Source organism: Strix aluco, chromosome 9, assembly GCF_031877795.1.
Source record: "Strix aluco isolate bStrAlu1 chromosome 9, bStrAlu1.hap1, whole genome shotgun sequence".
In the NCBI taxonomy this organism is placed as follows: domain Eukaryota; kingdom Metazoa; phylum Chordata; class Aves; order Strigiformes; family Strigidae; genus Strix; species Strix aluco.
The window spans coordinates 3,031,736-3,052,008 of record NC_133939.1 but is presented as its reverse complement, the minus strand read 5'-3'; the positions used below and the strand labels follow the sequence as shown (position 1 = coordinate 3,052,008).

Below are 20,273 nucleotides of genomic sequence, written 5' to 3'. Positions count from 1 at the left end.
CTCCTGGCTCTGTTTGCCTCTTGAGTTCATGTGGTGTGTGGTTTTATCCAGCCATGCCATAGCTGAGATCGAGGCCTCCTTAAGTACAGGGGCCCAGGTGTCATCATATGAGCATGATAACTGTGTTATGTGCCATGGGATATTCTCCCTGCATGTAGATCAGTCAGCCAGAAAGGCTTCACTGGTATCTGTGAAGCATCTGTTTTCTTAACACTGAAAAGAAGCTGCCTTAGGCAGTTCAAGCAGAGGGTGGTATAGAGCTGGAAGAGATAACAACAGCAAGTGGAGGTACCCACCTAGCCCTGGGATCAGTTACTGAGTGGAGACCAAAACAAGTGATGTTGTGTGTTACTGATGATTATGTTAATCTTTTCACCTTGTTGCTGCAATCTGCAATGGAAATGAACGGGGGGGGGAAAAAGCTTTGCAAGGGTGATATATTCCTGATCTCTTACTGTTTACAGCTTTGCTTGAAAGAACATGAAATAGTTAAAAAAACAGTGAATTAAAAGGAAGGGTGGTGTTAATAATGATTAATGACTTGATTTTTTTTTTTAAGCAACTAATAAGACCAAAAGTCTCCCATTGTCTTTTGATTGCACTTAGTAGTGATGTTGACCATCCCAATTCATGAGGGAGCACTGCAGAGATGTCATGATTACTGTTCAGCCCTACTGTGTTTTCCTGTTTCCTCCCCATGTGTGGAAGCAGGTGTTTACCTAAGATTGAACTGCAACTTTGGGAAAGTTTTGGCTTTCTTCTGAAATATACTGAAAATGTTCTGAAATCTCCCTAAAAAAAAAAAAAAGATTTTTTTTGTCATCTGAGTTCATATTTCCCTTGCACAGAGCTCTCTTTAAAATTTATTTACTAGAAACATTAATTTAAAAATAAATAATATAAAAAAACCCCACTTCCTTCCATAGAGTTTGGAAGAGACCTTAGCATGCGACTGATTCTTGGGCTGGTTTTCCCCCCTTGCCACCCAAAGTCCTTCCCCAGTCTTTTTATTTTCCATCTCTTAGCCCTGATCACGTTGTGCTGTTGATGTCCTATCAACCTCAGGGTTTTAGGTTGGCCCTCTAAGTCACACCATTTGGTTAATTTGAGTATGACCCCTGGAAACTCATCACTGAGCCTCTGGCAGAAGGGGAGAGGACCAAGCCCATAATGATTAAACCCTCCTCACCTTGACAAGGGTGGTAGCCATGATGGCTAAATGGCACCTGTTTGCTGTGTTCAGTCCTTGTTGTTTCAAAATGTCTCTTACCTGTTTTGGGACACCCCTGGTAGCACAGAAAATAGTGAAAATGAATGTAAGAAGAAAAAAGACTGGATGCATGAAATAAAAAGAAAGAACATTCTTAGTCCTTCCACAGCTGTACTAACTTTATTTTCAGTAACACTTAAATTTAAGAAAAAAAAATCAAAGTAATTCACAAGATTTTTCTCATTTATAAACTTGTACAAAAACATTCAGTGCTTTCTGACTGTATTAGTGCACCTAGATGTCTAGAAGGGCCAGAAGAGGGCACTGGTAGTTTTGGTTACATCCTGCTGGGGTAAGGCATCTTCCTCACTCCAACAAGGCTTCTGACGGTCTTCGACTGGTCTTTATTTCCTTGTCAGGGAAGTGCAGTGAGGTGTTAATCAGCTTCAGTACGTAAGAAGTTTTGTTTACTAGGTGTTAATAATGAGACCTGATTGCATGACACTATAGAGAATTCCTGTGTGATTTTTTTCCCCCGCAGATTATTATATTCACATGATTCTCTTGTGTTTTTTGTTGTTTAATACTATAATCTTTTTAAGATTAATACATATCTTTTTAAGTACGCGCTGCTTGCGTGTCTTTATACCTGCAGGTGGTGCTGAGGTGAAGCAATGTGCTTGTGTTCTTGTTATAAGGGTATTTATATTGGTTTGTTTGGCTCTGCTGGCTCCTCAGGTTATCCTACGTTACGGATAGAGAAGAATGATCTTAAAAGCGTCACTCTAATGGAAGCAAAAGCTAAAGTGAAGGACATAGCCATCTCCAGGGAGAGGATAACTCTAAAAGATGTTCTCCAAGAAGGTATTTACAGGACTCGGGACACTTGTTGGTTACAACATGGTGTATATATATATTTTTATAGCTAGATTTGTTTTCTGAAATTAATCATGGATGACGTTTCTGATCTTCGTGACTTTGGTGGAGGAGAAGAATGATGAATGTTTGCATTTGGGGTGTGGGGAAAGCAGTTTCTAGAATTCATTGATACAGGGGAGCGACTAACCATGCTCAGTAAATCATTCAGCTTGTCTGTCTTAATCTGGTGCTTTAAAGGAAGGGGTTAGATGGCTCAGGAATGAGGTAATCAGTTGGGGCTGCAAGTGGCAAACACTTCTGTAAGTTACTGCAGAGAGCTTCTCTTGACTGAAAAAAAAAAAATCAAAAAAACCCAAAGCCTGCAGAAACCTCCATTGTCTAAGCTCATTGTCTCAATTTGATAGCTTCTGATTTGGAAATCTGATCAGCAGATGCAGCATGTACAGCTCTGATATGAAAAATTCAGAGATTACCTGATTCTTTTGTCTTGTTTAATGTTTACTTTGGAAGTGTTCATGCACAACATTGTTGATATTGAATTTGGGAAATAGGCTTAAATATTTAGGGGTTTTTGTCAATATTCTTTACTGCTGCAACTTCAAGTCTGTGTTCGCTGAGCCTTATGAGAAATCAAACTTTTCAAAGCTGGAGATCTGAGATACTCATCCTTTGGAAGCAGAACTGCTAAATGCTTTGCATTACTGTCGAAGAACAATGGGATGATGCTAACACTCCCCATGTAATGTATGCCTCTAAATCTCTAAAGAGCTAGCTTTGTGCTCCACTCCAGTGGAGCTTCCTTTGCATGCGGGATGTGCTTTGTGTTCCTTTGTACTGTCTGTTGCCTGTAGCTCTGATGTTCGGAGTCATCCGATGACTGGAAGTGACTCAGTGCTGCAGCTACGCTTCAGGTGTTCAGCACGGAGTGACAGAGCTGCCCTGTTCTGCGAGATGCAGCTTAAACGGCTGCTGAATGCAGTGTGGACCCGGTTAATACTGGGGTCTTGTTTCTTGGCCTGCAGCTGTTGTCTGAGTCTGTTAAAACCTTCAAGAGTTAGAGGACTAGAAGACAGATCCTGATGATCGATCATCAGTTTTAGTTCAGGATTGTAGCAGAGGTGAGCCTCTGTCATCTAAGAACAAAAGAGCTTCAGAGGGGAAGAAGTGAATAATAGAAACATCTGCATAAAACTTTCAAGAATTCTTAAGTGCTGCTGATGGAACTGAAATATATTTTACAGATCTTGGCCAGAGATTCATTATAAGCTCATATGGAGCGATGGGCGAAGGCCAACTGTAGGAGTTTCTATAAGGCCAAATGCCGGGTGCTGCACTTGGGCCACAACAACCCCCAGCAGCGCTACAGGCTTGGGGAGGAGTGGCTGGAGAGCTGCCAGTCAGAGAGGGACCTGGGGGTGTTGATTGACAGCTGGCTGAACATGAGCCAGCAGTGTGCCCAGGTGGCCAAGAAGGCCAATGGCATCCTGGCTTGTATCAGCACCAGTGTGGCCAGCAGGGACAGGGAAGGGATCTCACCCCTGTGCTCGGCACTGGTGAGGCCGCACCTCGATGAGTGGGTTCAGTTTTGGGCTCCTCACTCCAAAAAGGCCATTGAATGAGTCGAGCGTGTCCAGAGAAGGGCAACGGAGCTGGTGCAGGGTCTGGAGCACAGGTCTGATGGGGAGCGGCTGAGGGAACTGGGGGGGTTTAGTCTGGATAAGAGGAGGCTGAGGGGAGACCTCATCACCCTCTACAGCTACCTGAAAGGAGGGTGCAGAGAGGGGGGATGAGTCTCTTGAGCCAAGGAACAAGCGCCAGGACAAGAGGGAATGGCCTCAAGTTGCACCAGGGAAGGTTTAGACTGGATATTAGGAAGCATTTCTTTACAGAACGGGTAGTCAGGTGTTGGAATGGGCTGCCCAGGGAGGTGGTGGAGTCCCCGTCCCTGGAGGGGTTGAAGAGTCGGGTTGACATAGCACTTAGGGATCTGGTGTAGTTGGGGTCTGTCAGTGGTAGGTTAACAGTTGGACTAGATGATCTTCAAGGTCCCTTCCAAACTAGATGATTCTGTGAAGTAGCTTCCATAACTTAATCTATTTGAACATTTTAATAATTTACGAGTTTATGGCTCTGCTGTGGTGTAACCAGTTGAAAAATGTAAAGCAGCAGGTCTGAAAGTGTGCAGAGGGATCTGTAGGGACCTTTTGTATTGCTGGGCTTGTGCAGCACCTGATTCTGAATCTGCTTCAAGCTCATATTGTACTGGATATAAGACAAAAATGTAGGTGTCCTAAAAAAAAGTTTCTAGTGGAATAGCTATGCTTTAGCAAATGGAACAGAAATGAACAGTAAGTGGACCTTTACCATTTTCTGGTGAAGCAGAGAAATGGCTTAGATGTCCAGTCTGGAATACAAACACCATAATCTGTAAAAAGCCCAGAGGAGAGTGAGGCAGAAATAGCATGTGCACAGTGCTGTTGCTAAATGTTATAGCACACCAGTGATATAAAATTCTTGCTAAGATAGGAGTCTTTCAGGGTACTATTAGAAAACAAAACAAGAAAACAACAAAAAACCGCCACCAAAACAACAAAATCCCAAACTGGACCACACAGGCGTGCTGTGTTATGGTCCTACTGTGTCCAGATATTGGATTGCATGAAAATTACGTTCTAGTCATAACTGTTTTTACATGCTTCCCCAGTCTCTTTAATTCCAGCATTTACACTTAGATAGCCTGATACCATGTTTCAGTACAGAATCACAGAATCAAGTAGGTTGGAAAGGACCTTGAAGATCATCTAGTTCAACCATTAACCTAACACTGCCAGTTCCCATCTACACCATATCTCTCAGCGCTATGTCGACCCTACTCTTAAACACCTCCAGGGATGGGGACTCCACCTCCCTGGACAATCCATTCCACTGCCTAATAACCTGTTCTGTAAAGAAATACATCCTGACATCTAGTCTAAACCTTCCCTGGCGCAACTTGAGGCCATTCCCTCTTGTCCTATCACTTGTTACTTGGTTAAAGAGGCTCATCCCCAGCTCTCTGCACCCTCCTTTCAGGGAGTTGTAGAGGGCCATGAGGTCTCCCTCAGCCTCCTCTTCTCCAGACTAGACCCCCCCAGTTCCCTCAGCCGCTCCCCATCAGACCTGTGCTCCAGACCCTCCACCAGCTTCGTTGCCCTTTTCTGGACACGCTTGAGTCATTCAATGGCCTTTTTGGAGTGAGGGGCCCAAAACTGAACACAGTCATCGAGGGGCGGCCTCACCAGTGCCGAGTACAGGGGTAAGATCCCTTCCCTGTCCCTGCTGGCCACGCTGGTGCTGATACAAGCCAGGATGCCATTGGCCTTCTTGGCCACCTGGGCACACTGCTGGCTCCTGTTCAGCCAGCTGTCAATCAAAGATTGACAAGTACAAGATGCTATCTTCCCTTTGACTTTTACATGTATCTATATATTGAAAATATATTGAAGGCACTTTCTTGGTGTCTTCAAGAACCAGGATAGAAGGGTTTTAGTTTGCTAAAGTTAAATAATTCATGCTGCCTTGTAGTCTCCTTAATTAAACTACTTCTTAGTGAGATGACCCCTGTCTTGCAGGGTTTACTTTGCAGTCCCAGGGCAGGTGATGGAAATGTTGCACCGTCCCTGTTAAGTATTTAGAAACCAAATGAGACCCACACTTCATGCCAGAAGATGTACAACCAGGCTAAGGCAATCCTATCAAAGATCTTTCAGCCTAATCAGACAGGGCAAATCAATGGGAAAGGGATGTAATGTATAAATAGACTGCATGAAGATGATGCACGCATTGGTGCCACGGAGGAGGTGTTACAGAAAAGAATTGCCCACCTGAGTTGTATAAAAAGTTAATTCTGTGTGCGTTACCACACTGCAATTGCTCTTACTCCAGCTGTTCAATGTATCTCCTCTTCATGCAATGGTATGTTAAAAATTTGGTGAATGGAAAAATGTTGGAGAGTCTGGAAAAAAACCCCAAACAAACCCAACACCTTCCAGCTGAGGTGAAACATTTGAGTAATGTGGTACTGTTGGGTTTTTTTTTCCAAACTGTTCCATGTGTACTGGTTTGCTGAAACCAGTATTGCCCTGTGAACATTTCCAAAAGAATTTAATCTTTGTGAGAAATGTTTTGACTGGAGAGTTCTAGACTGGCTGAATGAGAAAAGGATGAAGCTAGAGGTTTTTAGTGCAGCTGACTGACTAAACTGCCACAAATAAACCCATCATCAGTATTGATACTGGATGATAACCGGATTCCTCTGCTATCATTAATTCACTCTAATGCTTGTCCCCCTAAATTTTAGTCATCTAAACCTTTCAGCATTTACTGCATATAGTTCTGAATCTACCTCATGCTGGAGAGGTGTCTGGGTTATATATTGTTGACTTAATAGGGCATTCAGGACTTCCGTTTTAACTGCTGTTGTTCCTAACTTTCTGCTGTGGCTGATGCATTTTGAGGTAGTATTTTCTTAAGACGTACTAAATTCTGTTAATGTTATCAGTGTATTTTAACCACATAATACTTATTAATTGCATGTTCTCTTCACAGGCACATTTGGGCGCATTTTCCATGGGATTCTAATAGAAGAAAAAGACCCCAGTAAAGAGAAACAAGTTTTTGTCAAAACTGTTAAAGGTATGTGTTTACATAAAGGAGTGGGTTTTTGTCCAGTTGTTTGGATTATGATGCATGCTGAGTGTATCCAATCTGTCTTTAAAAACAACCCCTCTTCCCCAAAATATGCAAATGGCTACTGCTTAAAAAGCAAAAGCAGTTTGGATGCTGCCTTCAGCCAGAGAGAACAGAAATCTTATATGGAAGAAAAATGCATGTGTTCTCCACCAGTGCCTTCAGTTATTACGTCTTGAATACTTTCGCTTATTATTCTTCTAAGTAAAAATTATATTTGTGTTTTTCCCCCTAGCATGTCACTGTTCTTTCCATCCACAGCTTTTTCCCCTGCAAATTGCTGAAAAAGGCACCTGCAGTGCCTCTGAAAAATCTGTTACAAACATGTGTGGCTGTACAAAAGATAGGGCATAGTTTCTGCCGTCCTTAAACTTTGCTACCAAAGCATGAGAATTATCATTTAGAACTTAATTTATACAAATACAGCAGCTTTGTTCAAGAAATATGCTGTTGGAGTGATTTAAGTCATGATAGGTAGACTTAAGAAACAACAAGGTAAGTATAGATGAAAACAGTATTACATGTATCCTACATATATCCTTTCCTCTCACTCATCATTGTGAGAGTTCTGTAGTAGCTCACAACAGTTTTGCTGAATTCCCTGTACAGTACTTGCTTCACCAGTTATTTTTGTCATTTCAGCTGGGTGTATTATTGGTTTATCGTTTTACAACTTCTTTAAAAAAAATAATCAGGCTTCTATGGTAATTTTAACATGTCTTAAATTTTTTTGCCTGGCTAGTAATTTTAAAAGATACTAATTCTAAAGAAGGTGGGGATTGGTGAAGCTAAACTTTGTTGTTGTTGAATCTTTCTGCTACCCATTTATTCCATGCCATTTTAAAGAAAAATATATTGCTTAAAGAAAGCAACCTTCTATTATTCTTGGTATGTTTCTCACCGTCAGATGCTTGTGATAATAAAGTGTATGTGGAAAGCCACTTTAGAAGAAGATTCATGCTCACTTCAAGGGGAGAAATTTCTTAGTCAACCTGATTTGGAATAAAAGTAGCTAGAAAAGGGGTCCCTACTTCTTGAAATGGTCTGAAGTGGCAGTTAGGGATGGATGCTGTTGCATTCTTTAGCTGCACATTGTTCTTGATATAGGCCTAGTGGGATGGTGTGCTTTGGCAGTGAAGACAGGTCAGTGCCTGATACCATACCTGCTGCTCTAACAAAATATGTTGAACTTAAAGAGGTCTGACTTGTCAGTATTATGAGCCAGGTACCAGCTGTGAGTAATCAACATAGGCAGTGTGAAATTAGCCTCCTTTCCTGCCTGAGAAATCCCTACCTCCTAATCAGCATGGTATGGCCAAACTGTAAGGTGGGATGGGTACCGACAGTGAGTACTGCTCTGTGGGCAGCATGAGGGTAACCTGTGAGTAATCTGTCTCAGTATTGAGTGAGCCAGCAGACCTTGATCTGTGCTCTGAAACAACTGTTTGTGTTTCTGCTAATGGGATTCACAGAGGGCTAAACAGTGGGGATTTGCTGCTGTCACTTGTCCTGCTCTTTTCTCTTGCATGTCCTTGTGAGTATTCCTAGATTCAGAGTGACAGTTACTCTCATCACAAGATACTTCCATTATTTCTTCAGGAGTGCCTCTGAGGTGGTACGCTTTGATTCTGTAGCACTTTTCCTCCCTGTTGAGTCCAGAGAGGACTTCTGAAGAGTAGATACACTGCCCCTTTGGAAGATGTTGGAGGCTACCATTTAGCATGATGGTGGTAGCTAGAACTGTGTTTGCTAGTCATAGCCTTAGCAAAAGTAATGGTCATCTTATATAAAGGCAAGTATTGTTTAGTCTGGAGAAGAGGAGGCTGAGGGGAGACCTCATCGCCCTCTACAACTACCTGAAAGGAGGGTGCAGAGAGCTGGGGATGAGTCTCTTTAACCAAGTAACAAGTGATAGGACAAGAGGGAATGGCCTCAAGTTGTGCCAGGGAAGGTTTAGACTAGATGTCAGGAAGTATTTCTTTACAGAATGGGTCGTTAGGCAGTGGAATGGATTGTCCAGGGAGGTGGTTGAGTCCCCATCCCTGGAGGTGTTTAAGAGTAGGGTCGGTATAGCGCTGAGAGATATGGTGTAGATGGGAACTGGCAGTGTTAGGTTAATGGTTGAACTAGATGATCTTCAAGGTCCTTTCCGACCTACTTGATTCTGTGATTCTGTATTTTCTTGTAGTGACTTCTAGCAGGAAGCAAAGGAGTGTCCTCTATTTAAAAAAAAATAATAAAAAAGGTATGCTTCTTTCCAGTATTTTAGGAACTGTTCCTGAATTCTGCCCTCTTCTGTTGCCTCCCCCCCCCACCAAACAGGGAGTCACATTGCTTTAATTTGATACAGTTTCCAGAAGACTTACCCCGTATCACGTGAGCCTGGTGCTCCTCTGTGTGTGATGAGGCAGTCTAACTTGGGGCATCATTCGCCAGTGTCACCTCAATCTGTGATCCCCTTTGCTGTGTTATTTGGTGGTTCTCTGCCCTGATTCAACAAATGCTATGGCTCTTGTGAGCCCGAAAATTGTTGTGAGCTGGTGCAGTTTGACAGCTGTGCAGCACTACTCAGGCATACTTGCTCTTTATAGCATTGGATTAAATGACAAGACAACATTTGTGAGAACAGATCTTAATTTAGCTGCCTCCCATCACCACTTATCCAACTGCTTTACCTCAGTGGGGCTTCCAATCCACTCTTAAAGCTGCATTTCTCCCTTTCAGTGGTTTGTATCTTTGACGCAACACACATCCTCACTTCTCTAACCCTTCCCTTTGGAGTGGAAGACTTGCTGGCTGTGGTGAACTGGAGCATGGTCTTAAGGGAGTAATGATATTCACATAATTGTTGCCCGTGGAGAATTTCTCAGCTTTAAAAAGGGTCTATATGGACAAAGTTTATAATAGATTTTGCTGATACTTGTCAGTGAAACAATACTGGTTTGGGCAGCAGAACGTTGCTAGGAAAATAACTGTAAACATCCCCACATCTCCTTACAGCAGTTCATTTGCAGTGGTAATATTAAGCAGTTTCATCTTCGTACCCTGGCTGCGATAGCTGTGTGTGCAGCTGGATCATGTAATAAGTTGGGAATTTGATCTGCTTGGAAAAAAAAACCCTGCAAAAATTCTCTCTTAACCAGATTTTTTTCCTTGATCTCGTTCATTCTGTGACCACACACACACACTGCTGTTTTGGCACAAACGCAGGAGTAGGGCAGGACCACAAAAGCGAGATGGGTAGGAGAGCTATTAAACTGACTTAAATATCTCTGTTGCTGAAGGCAAGAAAGGAGCCTGAGGATCATGAAAAAGCAACAAGGAAAAAAGGCTTTGTCTGTGTAGCTAAGTTATCCCCCCCCCCTCCCCGAAAAGTAAGAGCTGCTCCAGAACTGTCTTGTTTTACCCAGTGGTGCGCTCTGAAATTGATAAAATAAAATCCAGTGGTACCCCGAATGAGAGAAAATAATGGGGAGGGAGTGTGGGGTGTTTCAGATCTTCTGAAAAATATGAACTGAATTTCTCTCAGCAGATGCTGTGAGGAAGAATAACCTGCTTGAGAGAAAAAATACCTCTTCTCACCAGGATCAGAGCTTGAGAAACTTACGACATTGCATTGGCTGTTTTGACATTAGGGTAGTTGCTGTGGCTTTATGTTATGGAATTGGTAATAGAAGAACACCTTGACATGGCAAATATGATCATTATACTTGTGTCCAAACTAGAATTTCATATTAGAATCATATAATCATTTGGGTTGGAAGGGACCTTTAAACATCATCTAGTCCAACCCCCTGCCATGGGCAGGGACACCTTCCACTAGCCCAGGTTGCCCAAAGTCCCGTCCAGCCTGGCCTTGAACCCTTCCAGGGAGGGGGCAGCCACAGCTTCTCTGGGCAACTTGTGTCAGTGTCTCACCACTCTCACTGGAGGGAGGGGAGGAAAAAAAAAAAAAATTACTTCTTATGTCCTATTTAAATCTACCCTCTTTTAGTTTAAAACTGTTGCCCCTTGTCCTGTTGCTACAGGCCGTGATAAAAAGTCTTTTTTATAAGCCCCCTTTAAGTACTGAAAGGCCACAGCAAGGTCTCCCTGAAGCATTTTCTTCTCCAGGCTGCACAACCTCAACTCTCTCAGCCTTTCTCCATACCAGAGGTGTTCCAGAACTCAGATCATTTTCATGGCCCTTCTCTGCACCTGCTCTAACAGGTCCATGGTTTTCTTGTACTGAGGACCCCAGAGCTGGATGCAGTACTCCAGGTGAGGTCTCATGAGGGCAGAGTAGAGGGGCAGAATCCCCTCCTTCAACCTGGGAACTTTGTCTAGACATGACCTTAGTTGGTGCAGTTGTGTACTGGATGTCAACCTTCACCCCTGCAGAATAACACACGTGTACTGGCATACATGTGGCTTTGTGTCGGATGTCACCACTGCAAGCTGTATTGATCCGAGCAAGTTTGCATTGTACAGAGAGGTAAAGCTAGTGGAGTAAGTGATTATCCACTGGACGTGCCCAAGAAAGCCCAGCAAACGGTATATATGGGACTGGAAGGCTTCCTTGTGCCATGGGCAGCTCATGTATGTTGGCTTTTAGGAGAAGACCTCTGCTGTACTAGGAAGCGTGTCGAAGAAGGGTTATTATGCTATTCAAGCAATGGTTTCTGAATACTGCTCGTTAGGAAAAACCTGTGGAGAATGGTCATGCCATGGATATAACAGCAGGTGCTTACCATAATGGATATCTCTTGTGTTCCTCCTTCAGTTGTTGGTGTATTATAGGATCCATAACCTTTCAAGACGGATTACTTCTAATAATGTAGACAGTGGAGAATGTGCTGTCAGTTTTCTCATTTCATATCCTGGAGAAGATGCATGTTGTGGCTGACATGCTCATCAGACAATAGTTAGACCTGAGTATTTCCTGCTCTGAGATGAATGTGTTTGCAGCCTTGTCAGTTTGCCTCTTTGCCATCTTCTTATCTCCCCCTGGGGTTGATCGTTTTCCCCAAAGGATCAAAAAGCAAAGATAGTTGACTCGTTATGGCAGTGACTGCAGCAGCCCTTCCCACTTTCCTCCCCTGATGTTTTCTAGCCCTCTGATAAGGTGTTGAGCATTACTGTAAACCAGAAGAGTGCTGACTGAAATCAAGAAGTCTTGTTTTTTCTGAACTTAGTACTTGTTTTCCCTTCTGAAGTGATCTGCTGTTAAAGGAATCGGTAATACATAAAAACTGAGAAAGCCTGGACCTGCCTACCTTTGTCCTGAGTAACTCTGTAAGTGAAAGAGGCCGTTCAGAGAGTGTGTGAGACTAGTTTCCAGGAATGTATTGTATTCCCCATTTTCTCAAGCTGGGATTGACCTCTTAGGTCAGGCTCTGAAAGAGCAAGTTTGATCCTAATAAAGCAACATCAGTGCAGAAGGCAAATAGGTTGGAGTTTGCTTGTTTACCCTTATTTGACTAGTTTTTCCTACACCACAGAATTTGTCTGGGGTCTTTCATCTGAACTGTTCATTAAGTATTGAAGTACTTTTCAACCAATTCAGTGATTACTTGTTGCATAGTTTGTAAACTGATCAGACTGAAAAGTTGGAGACAGTTCTCTCGAAATCTCAACACCACATCTTTTATAAAGAGAGTCTGAAGGCAGAATTCATCCCCGAGTGCCAGAAGTTCACTGCAGATTCCTTAGAAGAGGATTTTCTTTCACCTAACTGTAGTGCACTCCAGAGAAAAGTTGCAACATGCCTCAGGTAGTGACAAAGCTTCTACCTGCATGTTCATGAAATACATTAATTTATAATGTTTTTTTTTAATGCTGTATCATCTAACGCTTTAGAGTATGTCTGGATCCTGGAGTCTTCCATTACGTGCAGTGCTCTGTGCCAAAGAGGAGAGCTTAAAAGAAAAATGTGTATCGGTTGGCGAAATTAGAGACAGCTTTCTGGAAGCTCTAATAACTTACAAAGATCACAAGCCCTGGGCAAAAGTTCCCTTGTTCATACTTCTCTAGATCCTTAATGTTGGACATCCAGTTGTTCTTTTCTATTTGCAGTTTGCAGTTTCACTGTGTATTAATTTGCTAGTCGTTGTTGTAAAAGTTTTCACATTTCATCTTTTCTGTGGATAATTTGCCTTCGTTCTTTCTTTAAATGGACACGCATGAAGATTAAGGATATGTGTCTCATTACCAGTAAGAACAAGAATATGTTATGTGGACTATATTTGGGATATTGGAATCCGTGGATCAACACAACCTGAATAAGTTCTTTGTTAGAAAGATGAGAAACTTAGCTGGCATTTGCGTTCTTCATTGTGTTTCTTGCTCTACAGTAGAATTGTTTTATGAGGTTGTAATGCTTCACTTTCCGATAGGAGGTTTCCAATCACTCGGAACTTCGGGAAGTGTCTCGGCGTGTTTCTCAGAGCTGGTATTGCATCTCTTGTCAGTGATTGATAGATCTCTTCTGCCTTTATATGGCATGAAATAGGCTTTCTTGTGAATCTTCTAGATCATCTTGCGTCAGAAGAGGAAGAAAACACACGGCTTTCACCTTTGATTTAAAGAACGCATTGTTTAATGGTGCTTTTCCTGTGAAGGAGAAAATTCTTTGCAGAACAAATGGAATTGTGTTATTCCAGGAACATACGCAGTGAGTTTTGAGTTGTGCAGAGCCCTGACTCATTTAGTACGTTCTGGCCAAGGTACATTTCTGTTAAAAACAACCGATCATGCTGTTCAAGATAACCTGACTGCTTCCATTTCTTTTTCTAACCACTTAAAATTTTTCCTATGTTCAAGGAAGGAGTGTTTGAAAACAAACCACCCATGAAAAGCACTGGAAACAAAGTCATAGTGTAAGTGAAGATTAACTCTTAAGACTTCATCATTTTATTAACTTTAACAAAGCCTTGAGTTTTGTTCACATCCTCGTAGGTCACTAAAGGACTCTTTCAGCACCCTTGGCTACCTCCAACATTATACTCTTTAAAATTTTTATTTATTGTTGATCTGAGATGGGATGCTCAAAGCGTACCCACATAGACAATGTGGATCACGATGCTGTAATGGAAGCCTTGGCGAAGGACCGTACCATGAATTCATCTGGTACATCTCAGGGCTGCAGCTGCCTAGGATGAGTCAAAACACGCACTTTGCAGTGCAAGTTTGCGTTGAGTTGTGGGTATGAGGGAACCTATTAGATGTTAAATGTTGTATATTAAAACAAGTAGGACTTAACTGTCCATAGCATGCAGACCTGTTACTGCCTTCATGTGATGGCTGTTTTGGCCTGCTTACGGCCCAGCTGAGTGCAAGTTGGTGACCCTTTAGAACTTCTTTAGTACATTTAGAAGGTGTAGGAATAGAGATCCTGAGAACTTAGCCTATGCAAAACAGGGGAAAGCAAAAGGCATAGTTAGGTGAAATAACACAAAGCTTGTTATAAACCCTTAACCAAGTTGGAGGGTTTCTTCTTCCTATTAGACATATAGTATACTGCAACCTGGAGCATATGCAGTTGTTCCTAAGGTACTGATTTAAATTGCATTTGACTTTACATTTCTGGGCAGTTCATTCTTAAAAGCACTGTCTTGTGAAACTATTTATAAGTTTAAGTTCATGCCTTAAATGTACAGTATTTAAGTTAAGGGGCCACTCGTGTTTAACATCTTTATTGATGATCTAGACGAGGGGATCGAGTGCACCCTCAGTCAGTTTGCAGACGACACCAAGTTGGGTGGGAGTGTTGATCTGCTCGAGGGTAGGGAGGCTCTGCAGAGAGACCTGGCCAGGCTGGAGCGATGGGCTGAGGCCACCTGTATGAGCTTCACTAAGGCCAAATGCCAGGTGCTGCCCTTGGGCCACAACAACCCCCAGCAGCGCTACAGGCTTGGGGAGGAGTGGCTGGAGAGCTGCCAGTCAGAGAGGGACCTGGGGGTGTTGATTGACAGCTGGCTGAACATGAGCCAGCAGTGTGCCCAGGTGGCCGAGAAGGCCAATGGCATCCTGGCTTGTATCAGCACTAGTGTGGCCAGCAGGGACAGGGAAGGGATCTTGCCCCTGTACTCAGCACTGCTGAGGCTGCCCCTCGATTCCTGTGTTCAGTTTTGGGCCCCTCACTCCAAAAAGGCCATTGAATGAGTCGAGCGTGTCCAGAGAAGGGCAACGGAGCTGGTGCAGGGTCTGGAGCACAGGTGTGATGGGGAGCGGCTGAGGGAACTGGGGGGGTTTAGACTGGAGAAGAGGAGGCTGAGGGGAGACCTCATGGCCCTCTCCAACTCCCTGAAAGGAGGGTGCAGAGAGGGGGGATGAGTCTCTTGAGCCAAGGAACAAGCGCCAGGACAAGAGGGAATGGCCTCAAGCTGTGCCAGGGAAGGTTTAGACTGGCTCTTAGGAAGTATTTCTTTGCAGAAGGGGTTGTTGGGCGTTGGAATGGGCTGCCCAGGGAGGTGGTGGAGTCCCCATCCCTGGAGGTGTTGAAGAGTCGGGTTGACCCAGCGCTGAGGGATCTGGTGTAGTTGGAAACTGTGAGTGCTAGGTTAACAGTTGGACTAGATGATCTTCAAGGTCCTTTCCAAACTAGATGATTCTGTGATTCTAAGTTAATAGTTAAAAGCATTTAACCTCCCAAAATCAGAATACAAGATCTTGTTTCTGTAGAAGAAAGTTTATGACAAAAAAAAATATCCCAGAAAAGAGCTGCTTCTAGTCTGTTAAATTCTTAAGCATCTTCCTAAAGGAAGATACTTGAATTTAAAGAATTAGGGAAAAGTGGCCAATTTTTGAATATCAACTTAAAAATAGGCTGTATTTGTCATTCAATCCTAGTTCATTAAGAAAGTATCCTGAGACCTGCAATAGTACAGTATACATTAAAAAAATCACTCAGTAGCAGCTCTGAGGTTCCAAAGTACTATACCACTTCAAGATTTACTATTCCATATGCTTCTGCAGGGAAAAACAAATTTCATCATCTGCAGTACATTTTCATTTACATAGTTAAAATCACTACTTGTATTTCAATTTTGTTAGCTGCTGCCCTTTAGCAGTTGATAGACTTTGAAGCATTAAATCACTTACATGTCACTTCCCCAGTTTCACTTCATTTACTTTCAGCTTCATTTTAAGTTAAATGTATTACTGAGCACAGGGCCTTTTGCTTGTTGCTATTTGCTGCTGCTAGTTGGATTTTAGTATTGTTATGTAGGGAAGTAGCAGTATCCCCAAATCATACTTCTCTCTACCCTTTTCTGTGGCTTAAAACTGCGTGTGCATTCGTAATGTAGGAAAACCAGAACGGTATTCCCCATTTTAGCAGTGTTGTGTTGAATCATTTCCAGAATATATTGAAGTTAGGCTTGAATTTGAAAATATAAACTGTGTTGCTTTGGAAAATAAAGTTGTGCAGTGTGGAAACACGTTTTAATATAAATAACCTTGGTGTTAAGATTGGAAGAGAAATCCTGCTCTGAAACTTTTACAAAACTAAGCATGGTTGTCCTATGCTGTAACCTCCTTACATTATCATTTGTGTATGTATGTCTTGACATACAGAAGATGTGAATTCTGTAAGCTGCGTGGCTGCCTTGTGAAGCAGATGGATGTTGATGTGTGAGAGTATAGCCATTACCTGCGTGCCTCTGGCTAGCTTGACTTGCGTGCGCAATGAGAGCGGCTAAACGGGAGCAAGGTGGTTTTCCTTCACTTCCGTGGTGGGCAGAAAGCCATCGGATGTGCTACTGGCTTCCATGGTAGCTTGTCACTGCCTAACTGTTAGGGCCTCTTGAAGTTTTAAAGAGCAGATATTTCTGTGTATGTACTTTCTATCTATGAAAAAGCAGATTGGATCATGACTACTTGCGTTCCTTAAGCAGTTCATCCTTCTGTTGAAGGAAAATTCTGAAAATGTCTGATAGCATTAAAAATGTCATGTACAGCAGATGCGAACTCGGGATAGTCTTTGAGTGTTGATTTTCTTCTAAAAACCCAAAGGCTTGTGTAGAAGGGTTCATTCAGGCATGTATTCTGTTTGAACTGGGTTTGAATTCTGCCTTGAGAGAGATTTTACATAATTGCTCTGCAGAAGCAGCAGTAATTGTAAAGGATGTGTTGCTACTAGGAGCATTTCTTACCCGAAGCTGAACATTTAGGGCAGTTCTAGTACTACACTCTCAACTCCTGTGGACACAGTCTGTGACCGTTGTGCCTGACTGTATGCTTTTCACCCTTCAATAACTTGAGCTTGTGGACTTTGTCACAGTACATTTGGCAAAGCCCAAAAGTCTGAAAGATAATAAAGGTAATACCAGCTTTGTGGAAACAGGTAGCCATATAGAAAAGGGGTTGTATAAGCATGGGGAATATTAGCCTGCAATATGAGACAGAAGGAAGTTCGCACAGGAACAAGACGTTACAAATGGTCCAAAGGTGAGAAGAGCTTCCGGTAAAACATCTTTTTTTAAATATTGCTGTCAGGAGATGTGTTGCGCAGAAGGCTTAGACTTCCTAGCTGTAGTGTTTGAGGAGTTGCTTCCCATAGGAGTGCTGGAAGAAATTGCTGTGTGTTACTGCCCATAGCAGACTATGAAAGGTGTCTGGAATGAATTATTTCAATCTTGAAGCCTTTGGTTTTATGTCTTTTAAGACTCTGCTTTGTCTTCTGTCTGAAGAAATAGATTTCAGTGACTGTACTACAATCTAAAGTCTTTTAAGTCATAATGCAGCGCCTTGCTATTTTGAGATTCTAGGAGGTCTGACTTAAAATGTTATTCTTGAAAGCTATCCAGCTAATGGGGTAACCCACTGCAATATCCAGGTAATTGCTGCTTTTCATCTCTGGTAAGTAATTTGAGGTGTGGAGTGACTCTTTTCCGATACGCTACCATGTAGTGACTGTAGAGCATGATGCTGTACAGTTGTTAAATGTGCCCAGTCTCAAAGCAAGCAAATTGCTGCAGTGTTAGTGTCATTGCAAAACTCCCCAGAGATTTTTTTTTTTCACGTGAGTGTTACAGTGATTCATATAGGTGATGATGAACAAAGATTTTAAAATGCAGTTTTGCAGATGGACTTTGACAGGTTGGTAAAAATCAAATAGGTGCCCTTGCTCCCCATGAACCAGGAAGGGCCTCAGCACATGTAACACTTGCCAGAATTGTGTGGAGAGATTAGGCTCTTATATAAAACCAGTAGTGCCAAGAGCTCCATTGTGCCTGGCTATATACAAATAACGTAATATCATGAGATAAACTTGCAGCTGTATCAAAGCTTCTTGAAATCCTAGCTTGTTCTTGCTCTCTGCCTTAGGGTAGACTTTCACAGCCAAGCTCTTGGCACAGAAAGGGTAAAACCAGTGCTTTAAAAGCATCTTCCTAGTTCTGGAATGCATTTACATCTATCTCAAATAGACTTGCTTTTAAGTACTTTCTTAAAGTTGGACCTTTTTGGTCCTAATTGACCATCTAGAATTACTACTGGGTATTAAATCTTGAAGTCATGTGACTTGAAGTCTTTGCTGTTCAGTTACTCAGCTGTTGGTGTGTGATTGTGAAAATAGCCTTTTGAAAATACATGGTGCTCTTTTGGGGCTGAGAAGCACTGACCTGGCTACAGCTCATGATCATCAGGCTGCAACTGCACGAATTGTTGAGCACTGACGTATTAATCACAAATAGTGTTAATATCTCGGAGGGAAGTTTAGCTTTTTTTAGGGCTTTGAAGAAGTTGTGCAATGAGCCCTTGTTGCTTTGCCCTGGAGTGTTTGACTTAAACTTGGGGCTGTTTCCTGATGCACAGATTTAATATATGGGAGACTGTAGCCTCCTCTTGTCATGGCTTTAAGTTGCTATTCTAATTTAAGAGGTTTCTAGCTCTGTGGGAGGCTTTCTCCCCCATTCCCCCCTCTTTAGCTGTGTGTGGCTGTGTTCATATCAAATGACTTCACAGATCTGGTACAGAAAAAATGAGCTGAAAGAGCCTGCGGGCATTTTTGTGTGTTTGATAAGATCATTCCCCAGGTCTCGTTTTGTGTGGCTGCACACATGGTTCTGTGAATAAAATGCCCGTGTGCGTGCTTACATGTAATGCTTAGAGATTTGATACATGGTTTGGTACAGGATTGCAGGAAAATGAAATCTGTAGGATTCACCTTAGTATCTCCTCATAAAAATGTCTCACCACGCTGGAATTGCTAGGTCGTGGCTGTCACTGGCTTTGCTCTGGGACTGTGTATTTCTCGTGTGAAAGCCAGAAATACTGTAGATTTTCTGGATTGCTTTTAAGGGTCTTCAGTGCAGGATGGTCAGATTCATCAAGTCGTCTGCAACAAAATGTATTATTACCAAAATCATCTATGAAGACCTGTCTGTTGGGTCTTGAAAGTGGTTATAATCTACTAAATGTGACAGTTTGAAATGTACTTTTTGTTGTGTAACTAAAGAAAATGCCTTTAAAAGGAATTCTGATTGCAGTAGGGACTGTTGCAGTATTTTTTCTTACCCCTTTTTGACTAGAATCACTCAAAGAAGTGGTGATTTATATTCTGTTTTGAATAATATCTAGTACAAAACCACAATAATCAAATTGTGTGGTTGTTCTAAATTGGCACCGGTCTAAGCTAGAGGAGGATTAGCCTTGTACTGCTATTGTTTGTTCTTAGTGTGTTGAATTTGTTGGTGTTTTGTAAGTTTTTTCCATACAGAAAACAAGGAAATAATATTGATAAGAAAACACAATACGGATGCTGGGACTGTTTCACAAGATAAGATTTAGATTTCCGTATATACTTGAATGGGAGTCAATCGTCCTTTTTGGTGCTCAATGACTATAGCATGGTGTCTCCAGGCTGAAAGAAAACAATGAAACGTAACAGTGACCTGCTGAAAAACCCCCTGTGTGATGGAAAGGGAAAGGCCTGGGCAGAAGAGGGTCATCTCTTACACTGTTAGCGTGAGGAGATGAATAGGTGCATTATCCGAACCAGATCAACTCGTTCTGTAGACTTTAAAGCCAGTCTTAAATAATCTCTGATTTCGAGCTTCGAATTATTACATGGTGGCTCTTATAATTAAAAGCAAACCAGTTAAGCAAGCACAGGGCCAAAGAGTGTATAAACGAGTTAATCAGCTTAAACTCACACCTAGTAATCTCTTTTCTCCCTTTGTCGTGTGCTGGGTTGAAGAAGTTGTGGTCTTTGAGTTGTAGTAATGAATGCATTTAAGCCTGAAGCTGTGTACTAGCAGCCTGCTGGCAGTTCCTCTGACTTCTTACAATAAGCTTTTACACCTCTATTTTTAATGCTTCTTGCCCTTTATAACAGTTGGGTGATGCAGCCGTTCATGCCTATGTAACTTCATTTTAATGTAGTATCTTGTTTTTTCTTACATGTTCACAAGCCTTCTGAAGTCTTGTCTCCTACGTATCAAATTCATCACATACAAAACACTTGAGTGCTATT

General features: G+C 42.2%; 1 protein-coding gene across 1 annotated transcript in view; it reads left to right on the top strand.

The window, feature by feature from the left end:
• RYK (receptor like tyrosine kinase) overlaps positions 1–20,273 on the top strand; it is a 62,264-nt gene that overhangs the window by 26,638 nt on the left and 15,353 nt on the right. The window contains exons 8-9 of the mRNA XM_074833427.1: positions 1,949–2,074; positions 6,677–6,763. Coding sequence (XP_074689528.1) covers positions 1,949–2,074; positions 6,677–6,763 — 213 coding nt within the window. The remainder of the gene's footprint in view (positions 1–1,948; positions 2,075–6,676; positions 6,764–20,273) is intronic.